This window comes from Trichoderma harzianum, assembly GCF_003025095.1.
Source record: "Trichoderma harzianum CBS 226.95 unplaced genomic scaffold M431scaffold_9, whole genome shotgun sequence".
Lineage (NCBI taxonomy): Eukaryota > Fungi > Ascomycota > Sordariomycetes > Hypocreales > Hypocreaceae > Trichoderma > Trichoderma harzianum.
The window spans coordinates 1,021,612-1,036,557 of NW_020209257.1; the positions used below are offsets into that span (position 1 = coordinate 1,021,612).

A 14,946-nucleotide genomic window follows, 5' to 3' on the forward strand; every position below is an offset into this window, starting at 1 on the left:
ATAAGAAGCCTTACTATTGCCACACAGCCACTCTGTGAGGCGCATGAGAGTGGTGTTAATCCAAATAAATCGTTTCTATTAACGTTGGCTCCGTTGTCGATAAGAAGCCTTGCTAATACCTCATGGCCATTCTGTGAGGCCCATGAGAGTGGTGTTAACCCTCTGTCGAAGAGAGTGTTTATGTCGATTCCATTATTGATCAGAAGCCTCGCTACTGCCTCGCGTTTATTCTGTAAGGCCCATAAGAGTAAATTTACTCCATCAATTTTAGTACCCTTAATGCCAGCCTTATTGGTAATAAGAAACTTTACCACTGTCACATTGTCCTCCGATATGGCCCATGAGAGCAATGTCATTCCAGTACAATCTCTGACATTGATGTCGGCTCCCTTGTCAATAAGAAGCTTTGCCACTGCCTCATGGCCATTTTTAACAGCCTTCCACAGCGATGTGCGGCCATAATTCGACGTTTCTTTTGCGTTAACATCAACCCCGTTCTCGAGAAGCAGCTTCACGATAGGCTCATGGCCATTTTCTGCAGCCACCAGTAAGGGGAACCTCCCGTGCTTGTCTTGTGCAGTTGCTGAAGCGCCGCGTGACAAGAGGAGATTGACTATGGCCGTTTGACCCTTTTGCGAAGCTGAGAGAAGTGCTTCGGCACGCTCAGCTTCGTCACCACTCTCTCCGCCGTTGTCGAGAAGTAGCTTCACGATAGGCTCATGGCCATTTTCTGCAGCCACTAGTAATGGAAACCTCCCGTGATTGTTTCGCGAAGTTGCTGAAGCGCCGTGTGACAAGAGGAGATTGACTATGGCCGTTTGACCGCTGCGCGAAGCTAAGAGAAGTGCTTCGTCATCATGCTCGTCCTTGTCTTCGAAGCTCTCGTCGAATTTCTGTGATTTGTGTGTATTGGCTCCAGCTTTGAGCAATTCTGAAAGAAACTCTTCAAGAACATTGTCACATCCCTTGTAAGAGAGTTCTTTTAAGGCAAAATAGATAGCTCCGTCGAGCTTGACGTTCCTCTGAAGAAGCTTCAGGAGCAGCGTCTTGTTTCTATGACGAATGGCGTAGAAGACGGGCTCGGTCTGCTGCCCGAATAGATCAGCACCTGCCTCAATCAACTTCAAGATCACCTCCTCGGCGCCCACCAATGTCAGGGCAATCACCAACGGCGTCTCGCCATCGTTATTTTCCGCGTTGATATCCACAAAGTGGTTACTTCGATGGCTTGTGTATTTATTCTGAATGATGCTTTGGAGAATTGCCCTGAATCGAGGCTGCCGCTTGTTTGACCGATTTAGTAGCGCGAGTGCCATATTTTGGTGGCCATCTCTGAGGGCAAGAAGTAGTGGTGTGTTCCCATCCGCGTCTCTACCATCAACGTCTACATCATCTTTCTGCAGCAGTGCGTCAAAGGCGCTTTTCGACTCAAGCGCAATCAGGACATGAAGCGGCGTTGCTCCAATGAATGGCCACCCTATGGGTGAGTGGGCGTTATTAGGATCCATGACTCTCCATATGCTCGCAATTTTCCTCAAGAATTTAGATTGTCGATCCCATTGAATGACCTGGAGGAGATCATGTTGAGGAATTCCTTTCCGTTCCACCTCTCTGATATGGTGGAACACAGACCGCACTACATACGGCACTAATGGAAATCTTGCTGAGAATGTGCCGCGAGGTAGCTGGGCCCCTTCTGACACCTCCTTCAATGTCAAGTATCTGAGACAGGACCTCGATATTTCAAAGTGGCCAGCTCCGATTTGAGATTGAGAGGCATCCCCAAATCCGACATGGCCGAGAAACTTCCCGAATATATAGTCAGCGACTGATTGGTGGACGAACTGAACTTCCCGATCCGAGTCTTCTCCGCCAGGTTCGTATTGCTCCCAAATCTCACGGGTATGGAATTCCACCAAGCCTCTGGAAATGTGTCTAACGTGCTTTTCGAAATCGTCCAAAGTATCGGACCAGCTATCGTGGCTTCTGAGTTCGGAGATAGTCGGGCAAGTCATGTCTTTATCGGTAGCAAGCGCCTCCCGAAGCTCTTGTGCAGACAGGGGTCGCTCAGCAAATAGAATCCACTGGAACAGCTTGGTCATCTGGTGAATTTCGGCTTCAGTAACGCCGCTCAAAATGTTGGTGTATAGCTCGTCAAGGGCTTCTGGGGTAGTTTTGATCATCTCATGCAGCTTCTCCGCCTTGATGCCAATTGTGTTTCTATCAATCACCATTGAAGTGATTAAGACTACCCATTGAAATCCTCCTTGGGCCTTCAACAAGATCTCCTTCTCCATCTGCTGGCGCCTTGCTTTTGGTTGAATTTGCTCTAGTCGCTCTCGAATGACTAATCGGATGTCTTTATCGATTCTCTCTTCCACAGAGATCGTTGAGATCGTCTTAAGGTCAAGAAGTGGAAAATGTCTGGAAGAAAAGCATATCTTTACCTGCGCTTCTTCCCGTTCAACGTTGTTCATGTGGTTTTGAAATAGTGAAACAAATATTTGACATGAAATTCCCCACACTCATCGATCGCGTCGATGAAGATGGTTACAGGTCGGCTCCTCGTCCCCTTGGTCAAAACCTCAGACATGAATTCTTGAAGTTCTTCTTCGGTCCAAGCCCATCTATTCTCCTGATAAGTCCCAAAGCGTCTCTCATAGTCATTGAACCGTTCAGCGAGCTGAGAGAGATACTCCGGGAAGGATGTGAGCATAGAGTTCAGTAATGCGCGGAATACGCCTAGTAGGTTCTTCTGTAAAGGCGTTCCTCGGCCGTGAATGAGGAAGGACACAACGAGCTCCCCGGGCTGTCTGCAATTCATCATTTTAACGGCGTACTTCATGAGAACGGACTTTCTAGCCCCGGGATTCCTTTTGATCCAGAAAAGACCTCGTGATTTGCTCATCCAAGCTTGGTATTGTGAATCCTCGAGGAGCCACTCACAGGTGTCCTTTGCGGAATGGATTTCTTTGTACCTGTGCTCTTGTTCTCGAAAAGAAAGCGACCTGAGACATTCTATGTCGAGTCAGTCACTTGTTGCAAATTGTTCTCGATCTACGCACCATTGTTCTCATCGGAAAGTCGTGCTGGTGCTGGAGGAATAATTAGTATATTGTATATGAAGAGTCAAGGCTAATCACGCACAATTACTTTCAACTGCCGCACTCACGGTAACAGATTTGCTTTGTGATCTTCTTATTAGTGGCTTTAGAGCTATCCGAACACGGGTGTAGATCTCGTCGTATTGGTTGTTATATTTCACCATCTCAGAATGATTGCGGTTAATCGGATGTTGACGCTTACTGCCGCATGTCGCGGACGAGACGTCGACTAACACTTTAGGATCTCCGGAGAGTTCCCATTTGCCGTTTCCTGTCTGAACGAGATATAAGTAACATTTCAGGGCAGCAAGATAAAAGATAAAAATCTTCAAGAGTGCGCACCTCGACTGCAGTGGGGGAATTCTCCGTTTCGTAGAAGGAGACAATTTGAGGACGTTCTGTGCCGAATGCATTTCTAAAGTCCTTTTCGAGGCGTTGAAGGAGTGCTGAGTTTTTATTGAGCGACTCAAGAAGACCCCTGTTGGGGTAGTCTTTAACCAAAGGAACGAGTGTTTCAACAGCCATCCCTTGGTGAGGAACACCGGAAAGGGGGAATCCAGAAGTAGACCTCAGTATTGATGCGTCTTTTTTGTCCAATTCTTCTTTCAACTTGACTATGGCCTGTGACTCGGATTGTAAGTATGTGGCACGGAAATTGCTTCATGAATTTTTGGTGGAGCCAACACAAACCTCTTTAATAACAAGACCACCGAGGCTGTGTCCAATGAAAACTATGTGACGAATTTGGGTGAGCTGCTGAGCACAAGATTAGCTAGAGAGAGCAATTTGAATATAAGAAGACAATTCTACAAACCCGAATGCCTTTCATGTCGATTTGAAGAGCTTTGCCCAAGTCCGTTAAATTCTGAAATGATTTGCTTCGAATGAGTCGAGTGTCATATCCATATATTAAGATCCTTGCCCTGGGAAAGTCTATCGGAAGAGCATCACGGAGCCACATAAAGGACCCATGTCTTTCTTTGAAGGAACCGAACGCGTGTCCGCCGAGACCCGATACTGCGATCACACTAAATACACTTGTCAATGCCGTATATGTCAGAAATTCTCCTTTTACTCACTCAACATAGCAGTCATCGTCTTTCGTATGCTGAAGAGGCGTGAAACCCGAGAAATGCGTATCGAACACAAGTGATTTTCTCCGGCAGGGGCCATCCTCTTCTGAAGTTTCGTCCGTCGGGAGGTTAAACACCCATTCATTTCGAGAGCAGTCGGACAGACAGCCTGGGAGAGTATGAAAACTTAGAGTTGCGACTTTGCTGATTTGTTCGATGGGGCTGATTGCAAGTGAATGAACAACAACGCTCGCGCCGGCTTCTATGCAAAGGATCTTCTTAACGAGCTCACGGACATCAGCCCTGGTTTCGCATTCACATGGGATCCCTCGTAACCTAAAATTTTGGTAATGATCGGCTGACATAACGCTGCTGCACTGGTGACAGAGATTCCAAGAACTCGAAGATTAGAGAAAATTGGGCGCAAGTGGTATTTTCCGGGGTCGGTTTCCCACTTTATAACAGCAGAGCAAAACCCGGCACCCGTACCTCAAAATGTCATTAAGCCTCCATCTCAGACGTAGTACAATTTGTGTCCCAGGCTTTCATCAACTGGATGCCTTCAAGTCGGACGGTAATACCCGCCTGGGCGCCTAATAGGCGCTCGTCTCAACTCGATGCTGGTCAAGGCGGTTGGGCATACATCCTCTATTACTGGCTCGACCTTCGAGCGTTCGATTGGTTGGTCCGTGGTGGCACTGCATTCAGCCTGGTCTTGACTAGTTACACAATATGTAGAAGAGATTCTCTCCCTCTCCCTCTCCTCTCTCTCTCTCCCCTCCCTCTCCCCCTCCCTCTCTTTCAAAAGAGAATCAAATTGAATCCCTACCACAATGACCCGTTATCATGTCAAATAGGTGCTAGAATATGTATACCAGTTTACCCCTTGGGAACCATGCGATACCATTGACTCACCTACGCGGTCTTATTTTGCACGGCTGAGATACCCAGTGTCATCAATTTGCTCAGATTCAATCCTGACTATTATCCTCCAAAAACGCGATCATGTGTTTCCAAACCAGGAGTTTCGGTAGGCAAAGAATGGTAAGCAATAAAGTCAAGAAAAGAGCCTGCCAGTATCCTGTATCCTGATGAATATGGTCGTATATGATTGATCAGCAGAGCGATTGGCCTCAAACTGGCAGAGTTAATAGAATACCTATCACAAAGAGAAAAAGCCTACAAAAGCTGGTGATACTAACCAGCCATTATTCGGTCTATTAGCACAGTGGCACGCCTTCCATAAAGTTTACACTTACAAAGTAAAGGATTAAACATGGATGGCACAGGGGGTGCGTACATATATTAAATAACGCTATTTATTAGCTAAGATCCAGCTTGGCCTTTATAACTTCCGTGTTAGCATTGTCGTTGATCATCTTTTCTTCTTTTTCTTTTCAATTATACCACTGATATCTTTAAAGCGCTATATTTAGCAGTAAGATCCATTTTCGTGTGACGGCCACATTGCGATATTAACCCCTCATTCAATCATCATCAATTCTACCAGCTCCCACCCGAGGGCCGATACGAAGCTTACACAAATCCTTCAGTCCCACACTGCCACCATGGAACTCCCAAACATCATTATGTTCTACACATTAAATGTATTACTAACTACAACGTCAGTCGTTAATAGTCGCTAGACATCCTTGCACGCTCAATAGTATTTTGCAACCATGGGCGGAGATGCTAGTTAGGGACGAAGTGAGGGCAGCGCCGCAGGAAGGGAGCCTCGTCTGTTACCATATTTCCTCGGTATACTGGAAGTAAGCCTCGTCTGTTACATATTCCCTCGGTATATTGGACTGTGGATTTCCTCATGTATAACCCCTGTTTTGATCATGACAAGTAATACGCTAGCTTTGTCACGTTAGAATGTTACCATAAAACCAACAACTCAGTCCAGTTTAGCGAGAGAATACGGTGTTCTCTCTTGGAACAGACGATCTTCCGCAATTTTTCAACGAGGAGCTGACTGCCTCGCTGATTCACCTCTACCTCCACAATCCACGACTTGTTGTGTATACCTGTACAATTGGCCAGACCTTCTGGACATACAGACCATATTCGCTATGCTGCCAGAGTGGGCAGCCCATCGCGCTATGGGGACGATGGTGGCGATGCTGCTGTTCGGCACTGCATTTTCCATAGGCCACCATTTTTTTTTATCAGAGCCTGTCGGGAAAGCCGCCGCCAAGTTCCGTATATTTCAGCCGTTTTGGTGGCGGATTAACTGGACAACAAGTTAACTTGGCCGTCGGCTCTGTATTTGCCTTCCTTGTCAACTCTGCTCTTGGTGCTGTGATAACCACTGCGGCGGATCAGGCGCTGTGGGCAACGATTCGGACAAAACCATTGAAGCTGGGCACCATTGATAACTTGGCGACCGTAACAACCGGAATCTGGAGTGTATTTGACTTCCGATTGTGGAGAGATAGCCCGATTAGGATGTTTGTGGTTACTATCTTATGGTAAATACGGATCTTCTACATGATGTTTTTACATATGCGGAAGTCTATAGATACTCACATTTACAGGCTCATATCCATTACGTCTTTCATAACACCGGCCACTCTTAACGTAGGATGGTCAGCAACAACGTTCACGTCCTTAATGAGAGTCCCACAGATCGATTTTACCAGTTTGAACTTTGCCAACATACAATCACAGCCAGGTCTCTCGCCTGTGTATGATTACAGCAATCCCCAATATGCTGTCTTACAAACAGTGACGGGAAGCACGACAGGAGGTTATGTCTTGCCAATACCCTCACCATACGAAAATGCTACATGGGTGCTGAAATTTCCCGGGCCGGCTCTGTCGTGCGGAAACATTAACGAAGCATCGGCTTCATATCGTAACATCTCCGATAACATCCTCAACGCAACGACTGCGGGGGCAGAGGGCTGCGTGCGGTCCTTCGGCTACCTCTCTTGGGTGCCGACTATCCCCTATAACAATTCCGGAGCCATCAGCTCGCTACCGTTCCCGAGCCTCTTTAATATCTCGGGGAGCAAATTGAGTAACGTTGTATATGAACCGCCGTCACTGCTGCTCGGGCCGCTAAACGGGGACGCTGAAGTATTAGAACTCTATATCGCAGCCATACCGAGTATGAATCAGGATGTCACTTGCCAAAGGCAGCTACCTAATATGACTATTACGAGTTGTTATATGTATAATACCTCATACATAGCGAACTTTACATACGTCAACAACATTCAGAGCGTAAACATTACAACGCAAGGCTCGTTCAATAACGTCTCGGCAACGGAAACCATTGCAGGTGTAGCTCCGCTCGAAATTGACCAGACCCCTCACAATCCGCCCATGTACAATGTACAAGGGGTAGAGAATTATGCTTATGAGGCTGTAATGGACGCCTTTGGGCGAATGTTTGTGGGAGCTATAGTTCGTGACTTTGACGGCGATCCGTATGGGAGTACGGCGGGGGTAACAATTACTGCCAATATGGCCTCAACACCACTCCTACAAACGAAAGAATTCAACTTCTTGCAGCCTCTTACTGCGATAGGCAGCATAGTGTCACTGAAAGGGCTGATTGCTGATACAACTCGTCTGTGGAATGGCCATTCTATCGAAGAAGCAGCCAACTCGACCATCCCTATGGCCAGGGTGATGGAGGAGCTATTCCGCAATGCAACTGTATCCCTAATGAGCAATTCTTTGCTACAGTCAGTCAGCCATATCCCTAGCATCTCTTTGCCTCTATTTTTACTTTCTTTGCTATATACAGTTATGCTAATATCTTCACAGGCCCAATTATTCTTCCCCATATGCACCACCTGATGTGCCCATGACCCAGACACACTATGCTTTGATTTACTCATATGCAGCCAATACTCTCTGGCTTGCGTATGGAATTGCCCTTGGTATGACTCTTCTCAGTATCTTATTAGGAGTTACCTCTATATACCATAATAGTGGTTTCTCATACATGTCTAAATTTTCCACGATACTTCGAGTCGCCCACTGCATCGATCTGTCAGATGCCATACAACCTGAAGATAAGGATGGGAAAGATCCAACGCCACGATACATTAAGAATTTGACGGTTTCATTTCCGCCAACTGGAGATACAGTGCGTTATAGAAGAGCTAAGAAAGATTCTGAGGGAGAGCAACTGCGGCAGATGGAGGAGAATTAGACGCGGATGGCGAGTCTTATCATTTTATGTTGTCGTGATACTGAATAAAAAGCACTATATTTGCACTATATATTATAACTAGAATTAACGTTACTAGCTTAGTCCTGTTTATACTAAGAGCAGCTCGCCAAATTCTTGTGTTTGATGCCTCGCCCGTTTTTTCTTCTAGGTTCAAAATATGAAGTTCACGGTACTGCTCTCCAAGACCACCTACCTGTCCGATATTCTATTAGATCGGCTATGACTCAGAGCTACAAGATTCCAATAGCCACGTTATTTGTTGCGTGTATTTTATCATCATCCAGACATAGAAATATTGGAATACTATATTAAAGGCTGCCTGTCATAACCGTACTTTTGTGCCGATGCCAAATACACAGCGCAATCCCTTTGTCACTATTGCTCAAAAGTACGTCTATGTATCTCAGAGGCCTGGCAGTAGAATAGCTAAAACAAAGGATTTTATTGACAGCTAAGGAAAGCACCTTTAGACTGGACTGACAAACACTAAATAACACATAAGAAACCTAGCTTGCCTAACTGCCATAAAAACTACAACGCAAGAACAAGCTGCCGCATTACCCAGTAGATGTAATAGTGTCTGATTAATTGGTCTCAGTGCGGTAATATTCTAATGCCTCCAACATCGGCTTGTTATGGAATCTATATAGGTATATGCGACTATCTATATCGGCAGCGTGGTGATACTTATTCCATGCGGGTATACAGAATGTATCGCCTTGCTTCCAACGAAAGCGCTGTCCATTGATCTCGGTGTACCCGCTGCCCGAGAATACGTGGTATATCGACGAGGCAGTCTCACGAATGACAGGCGATGTGCAGCCTGCGTTCAGACGCTCAGCAGCGCCACCAAGAGTTCGTGATACTATCGAATATGTTAGGGAAACAACCTGGAGAGACTTTCACCTCTAATTTCATACCTGATGTACCGTCTGACTTGGTATAATTTTCCGATGACCAGTCGCCTTCGTTCTCATCCAACTTAGTTTGCATGGCTACCCAGGGGAAAACGAGGGGCGAAGACTTGGAATCGACTTCTTCGTACGGATATGCAGGAGACGGGTAATGCTCAACAAAATGCACCGGCATGAGTGTATAATTTGGCACATCAAGGCCGTCAAGCCAGACCATGGCTCCCGGCCCGTCTTTGCCCTGATCGTGCCAATGCCACGGAGGCGTAAGTACCAAGTCTCCCCGCTGCATGCGAAGACGTTTGCCTTCTACAGTAGTGAAGCCACCTTCGCCTTCAATGATGAAGCGCATGGCAAAGGCTGTGTGTCTGTGTGCGACGGTGACTTCATTCGGCATCACGATCTGGAGTCCCGCAGCCAACGTGTCGTTTGCAAATGGAGGCTCTGTGCATAACATTGTCCAGCGTCACTTCTTTTGAACCTCAAATTACATGCAATCACATAGCGTAACTACACACCTCGAGCTGGATTGATCAACATCAATGTTCGTCTTTCAGCCTCCTCTGGAGGAACCACCTGCCCCGCAAGTAGTAAAACAGGTTTGATTTGCTCGTACTGCCAGACCACTGGCACGCACGACGAATTCGGGACTCGTGGGTTAATCTTTGCCATTTCTGTCCATAGAGGCTTGGTATGTGCCTCTGAGGCCAGCTTGAACAGCTTCTGGCTGGCATCTGCCGCCACATTAGCCTGCTGGTTCGTCTTGAAAGAGATCATGATTGTATTCGTCGAGTCAGATAAGATGAATGCGATGTGATGAGAGATGACTAGGAGAGGTTGTCAATGGCGTTAAGTACATGATAACTATCAACGTCCATGGCCACATAGCAGAGATGTGGCAGGGGAATACATGTACGCTTTGCCGATACACACCCGACGGCACGTAAAAGCGGCAAAGACCTGAAGCAGCCGACAATGCCCCGTTATTCCAGCAGCCATGTACAGTCTTATTCCACCATGATCCTATATATATATATATTTATATACACCAGGCTCAAGTGAACATCCATCGTATATCCTATCATAGACGCCACAAGCCCTATAGCTTCATTAATTAACATTTCTTCTCCTCATTTATAGACATGGGTTCCATGGGAGCGAACAGCGGCTCGTCCGTATCCGCCTTTACTACATCGTCAACGATCCCTTTCTGGCTCAAAGGCAAGCAAGTGATATCCGCCGAGACATTCGATGTAATTTCTCCTCTTGATCAAAACCCCCTGTACAAATGCTCTTCTGCCTCTGAAGAGGATGTACTCAGAGCAGTCAATGCCGCGAAAGAGGCATACGTACCTTGGTCTCGAACCAAGCCAGACACTAGAAGAGACATCTTTCTTCGAGCCGCAGAACTATTTGAAAAAAGAAGAAAAGAGATGTTTCACTACAGCCACACCGAAACGGGCGCAGCACAGAACATCTTCGACATCGAGCATGGCTTTGCCGCCAATGGGTGCCGAAGTATTGCGGGCCTAATCCAGGTCGCGACTACATCGTCGATGCCCATCGTTGCCGAGGAGGGTCGCCATGCTATGTTGGTTAAAGAGCCTTATGGTGTTGTTTTGGCAATATCTCCTTGGAATATCCCCAACGTGTTGGGTCTACGTGCTTGTTTGCAGCCCCTAGCGATGTAAGTCATTCATTTTCCTTCATTATTGCTTTCATATTCTGACGTTGCAAAGGGGAAACACGGTGGTTCTGAAGGGCCCAGAAGCAGCCCCGGGAACTCTGTGGGCCATTGCGTCTATCCTTCACGAAGCCGGTCTTCCGGCAGGCTGCCTCAATACGCTGTACCATCGACCAGCTGACGCCGCCAAGATCACAAACATGTTGATTGCGCATCCGGCAATCAAGAAGATCAATTTCACCGGCTCAACGCCTGTGGGTGCCGTCATTGCCCAGCAAGCGGGTAAACACCTGAAGCCAACTGTCATGGAACTCGGTGGTAAAAACCCTGTGATAGTATGCGAGGATGCCGATGTCCAACAGGCTGCTCTCAAATGCGCAATGGGTGCCTTTTTGCATTCCGGCCAAATTTGCATGTCTACTGAGCGTATCATTGTCAACGCCAAGATTGCCGACACCTTCCGTTCAGCTCTTTGCGCTGCCATGCTCAAATTCTTTGCGGATCAAGGCACTGATGCGGCACAGCTCGTGAATACTACTGCTGTGGAGAAGAACCAATGGCTACTCAAAGATGCATTGACCAAGGGAGCCAATCTTGCCAACAACATTGCTCATGGTGTTGAATATGGTGGCACGCGAATGCAGCCAGTCGTAATAGAGCATGTCAAGCCTGGTATGGAAATCTACAACACTGAGTCATTTGGGCCGACGGTGTCTCTTTTTGTGGTCGACACTGATGAGGAGGCTGTCGCAATTGCAAATGGCACCCCCTATGGCTTATCCAGCGCTGTGTTCACAGAAGACCTCCGTCGTGGCTTCAATATTGCCCGTGCGATAGAGTCAGGTGCTGTACATATTAACTCCATGACTGTACATGATGAGCCAGCACTGCCTCATGGAGGAGTGAAGAGTAGTGGATGGGGACGGTTCAGTGGTTTGCAAGGGCTTGACGAGTGGGTTCAGACAAAGGTAGTGAGCTGGAGGGATTAAACATGCCCCGCATGAATGGAAATAGGTGGCACTTGCCGGTTGATTAGAGTCAAGATTGCAACGGTAGAAAGAAACCAAGAACCTATAGGAAAGACGAATTCAAGTGAAACGGCTGGAAATAACTGTCAATACATGTATACAACCGACAATATAATGATTTGTCTTTATGCTTCTAGCTTAGAATAAACTTGGTTAGTCTGGGGTAGGACCAACAAGACCTTGAAAAGTATACCGACGCACTCAGTCCAAGAATTAAGTCGCCGAACCTTCTCCTGCCTGAAATAGGTCAGTATAGAGATCAGAATTGATCCACTCTTGAGATGTCCGGAGCTCAAACATTTCCAAAGGATTAGGGGAACAGCTGGTTACAGCCAGAAGTTCATTGTTATCAAGTTGAGCATCCCAATTGTATATATCGGGCTGACTGTTACCGACTTGGGACTCTTGGCCGAGTGATATGGCTGAAAGAGGAACAGAGTAGCGGTCTGCATTTTCTCGGATAAGCCTGCTGCTGATTTCTAGGTGTTTTTGCAGCATTCTATTAACCCTGCTTCCTTGTTTAGTGTCCTCTCCGACCCGCTGCAAAGACTCAGCAGCGCGCTGGAGATGGCCAAATAAATTCACAATCTTGTTAGAGCGGGAGGTATCAGTGGTCGTGCTGGCTTGTTCAGAGCTGGACCTGGTGGTCGGACTAGTGATTTCTAGGAGTATGCAGCTGAATATGACTACCGCAGCATTGAATGCTTTGAGGCGTTAAGCAATTGCATATACAATGCCATGCGTGAAGGAATGGATGTCTTACTGTAGTATATAGTAAACCACCACGTTTTCAGCGCGAGATATGAATCGCGCGTCTTATAGACGATATCGATAATATCGATAGCTGACTGCTGACAGCTCTCAATGCTGAGTTCTGCAACATGCCGGGAGAACGGTGGATCCCTTTCAAGGTTTCTATCGGAATACGAAGTATGGCAATGATGTAGAACACTGCTCAAAACAGGGCGATGAAGAAGGATGCGGACGTTGAGATACCTCAACATCATGATAGTACTAAGCTTATCAAAGATAGCCTCAGAATCATGTTCCGTAGAATCATTATTGCCCCATGGTCTCCGTTGCAGCTGTCTGTACAGCTTTTCTCGCCACTCGTTCAATCTTTGCTCTATCGGCATGATATAAGTGAATGCCGCAGATAAGTCAAGCGAGAAGTTTTGATCGAGGTTTGAGCCATATAAATCAGCGATGATGGTTTGAAGAATTTCGTATAATCGTCTGCAACGGCCATGTCAATAACTATGAGAAACTGGCGCTGCTCTGACATACATTGTTGCAGTGAACAAGCAGACGGTATGACAAGAATGCGATCCGTTCCTTGGCTTTCTCAAGGCGCTTGGACCGTGTATCGTATTAGTATCAGGGAGATCTATACTGATGTAGCTAGATGGGATTATTAACGGTCGTCCCAGCGTCATACTAAACAACCTAGACTCTTGCCGTTAGACATTCAATGTTATGACGTTACGAAAGATAGCTCTTCTGACCTGTCCAGTACGACACAGCCGAGCCAAGTTCTTCTCCTTCTTTCGGCTTCCGACGCGCTGAACTCATAGCACAAGGATCGCGAGTGTAGCCCAAGCTGGTATGCTGTTTGCACTGCTTGTCCGTGGAGGTTCCATGCTTCATCCGGTCTATTCGTACCCTGGTAATAGTGCGCCATCAAGAGGAGATACTGCACTGTGCCTGGTGAGCATCTATTCCGCTTCGAGGGCAGGACTGTCAACCAGCGCTTGGGCGCAAGCCTTCACTATATATTACACTCACCAGTTTCCAGCTGGGCCGTATTTGATTCAGTGCAGGCCCATATGGCCCGTGCCTTCTCGCAGTACGCCTCGGAATCTTCTGCATTCTTGATCGGGGATCGATCAGGTTTCGCGCTGATGTATGTTGCAATAGCAAAGATTGAGTTAAGAAGACAGACGCAGGACCAGTTTGTAAGTCTATCATCCACATTTATTACTGAATAGTAGGCTTGAAGGATGGTTTCTTCATCTGTGATTGGAAAGATCATCCCGGTATCAGAGAAGAACAGTTTGATGAGGCGTAAAGTGATTGTCTCCTCTGGCAGATCGTAGAGATCGGCAGTTTGTAGAGACTTGGGCCGGCGACCCGATGGGATATTCATCGCATGTGATCCTTCCACTATCGTTGCTTCGATCGCGTCGGTCGTTGATTCTCTCACCTGTACATTGGCGTTCAAAATTGCTGCAGACGCATCCGAAACTTGTCGAAGGAATTCTATGTTTGAAGACGGCCCGAAAAATTTGCTCGTCACTGTCTTCGGTCCCATGAGGGTAGCCATGCCGTCCACTGAATCCGCATCGTTTCGCGGTATGACATGATTCATATCCATAGCATTCTTACTATGGATCTGATTCTGGGTATCAACTTCAACATGCTGGATTGAAAGACTCGATCGTTCAATAGAATCGGCCGTCTGATGGCTTCGTTGGAAGAGAATATGTAGCATCTCTTCAATTTTAGAGAGCCTGTCATTGTCATTGCTCCTTGGCTGCGGGTGCGCTCCTCTAAAGTTGCTTGTTGAAGGCTGCTCGTAGAAGCAATCGAACCCAAGATGAACGCATAGACTGCATGACGGTCGGGCCCCATCACAGCGAGACTTTCGACCTCTACAAGATGTACAGGCGACCGCTACGCGTCTCCGTTTGTAAGAGGGCATAGAGCCTGCGTCATGGTCATTAAGACTCTGCGATTCCGCCATTGTTATTTAGACATGAAAGGATGTTGGTCGCGTTCGAATTGTAACCAGGTTCTATGAATCAGGGCATTAATAGAGAAAATATTGTTGGATAATGTTCCATGGCTCCTTTGGGAAGGTGGCCATAACAGGCCGGACAAGAACGGAGAAAGAGGCGCAGTTTATGGTGGCTTTTACACTATGGGGGGACGGGCCATGGACTTGTGAATGTGAA

At 46.9% G+C, this 14,946-nt stretch overlaps 6 protein-coding genes across 6 annotated transcripts; 2 read left to right on the forward strand and 4 right to left on the reverse strand.

Moving 5' to 3' along the window:
- Positions 1-341: 341 nt before the first annotated feature.
- M431DRAFT_44203 (hypothetical protein) lies at positions 342-650 on the reverse strand (the record flags this gene model as incomplete). The annotated part of the gene is made up of 1 exon (XM_024915209.1): positions 342-650. A coding segment is annotated over one exon (309 nt), but the record flags the coding sequence as incomplete, so codon positions are not given.
- A 2,540-nt stretch (positions 651-3,190) lies between these two features.
- Positions 3,191-4,266, reverse strand: M431DRAFT_58133 (hypothetical protein; the record flags this gene model as incomplete). Its single annotated transcript, XM_024921517.1, has 5 exons — positions 3,191-3,379; positions 3,447-3,731; positions 3,789-3,860; positions 3,919-4,132; positions 4,184-4,266. Coding segments are annotated over 5 exons (843 nt in total), but the record flags the coding sequence as incomplete, so codon positions are not given.
- Positions 4,267-6,252: 1,986 nt separating this feature from the next.
- M431DRAFT_521972 (hypothetical protein) lies at positions 6,253-8,360 on the forward strand (the record flags this gene model as incomplete). The annotated part of the gene is made up of 4 exons (XM_024920486.1): positions 6,253-6,308; positions 6,355-6,651; positions 6,718-7,875; positions 7,958-8,360. The coding sequence occupies 4 exons, from the start codon at positions 6,253-6,255 to the stop codon at positions 8,346-8,348; spliced, it is 1,902 nt and encodes a 633-aa protein (XP_024772523.1). The 3' UTR covers positions 8,349-8,360.
- A 593-nt stretch (positions 8,361-8,953) lies between these two features.
- M431DRAFT_89804 (hypothetical protein) lies at positions 8,954-10,057 on the reverse strand (the record flags this gene model as incomplete). Its single annotated transcript, XM_024924062.1, has 3 exons — positions 8,954-9,234; positions 9,290-9,724; positions 9,799-10,057. The coding sequence occupies 3 exons, from the start codon at positions 10,055-10,057 to the stop codon at positions 8,954-8,956; spliced, it is 975 nt and encodes a 324-aa protein (XP_024772524.1).
- Positions 10,058-10,431: 374 nt separating this feature from the next.
- On the forward strand, positions 10,432-11,953 carry M431DRAFT_90153 (hypothetical protein; the record flags this gene model as incomplete). Its single annotated transcript, XM_024924117.1, has 2 exons — positions 10,432-10,967; positions 11,020-11,953. The coding sequence occupies 2 exons, from the start codon at positions 10,432-10,434 to the stop codon at positions 11,951-11,953; spliced, it is 1,470 nt and encodes a 489-aa protein (XP_024772525.1).
- A 252-nt stretch (positions 11,954-12,205) lies between these two features.
- On the reverse strand, positions 12,206-14,693 carry M431DRAFT_90219 (hypothetical protein; the record flags this gene model as incomplete). Its single annotated transcript, XM_024924127.1, has 5 exons — positions 12,206-12,696; positions 12,756-13,228; positions 13,280-13,438; positions 13,498-13,690; positions 13,778-14,693. The coding sequence occupies 5 exons, from the start codon at positions 14,691-14,693 to the stop codon at positions 12,206-12,208; spliced, it is 2,232 nt and encodes a 743-aa protein (XP_024772526.1).
- Positions 14,694-14,946: the final 253 nt, after the last annotated feature.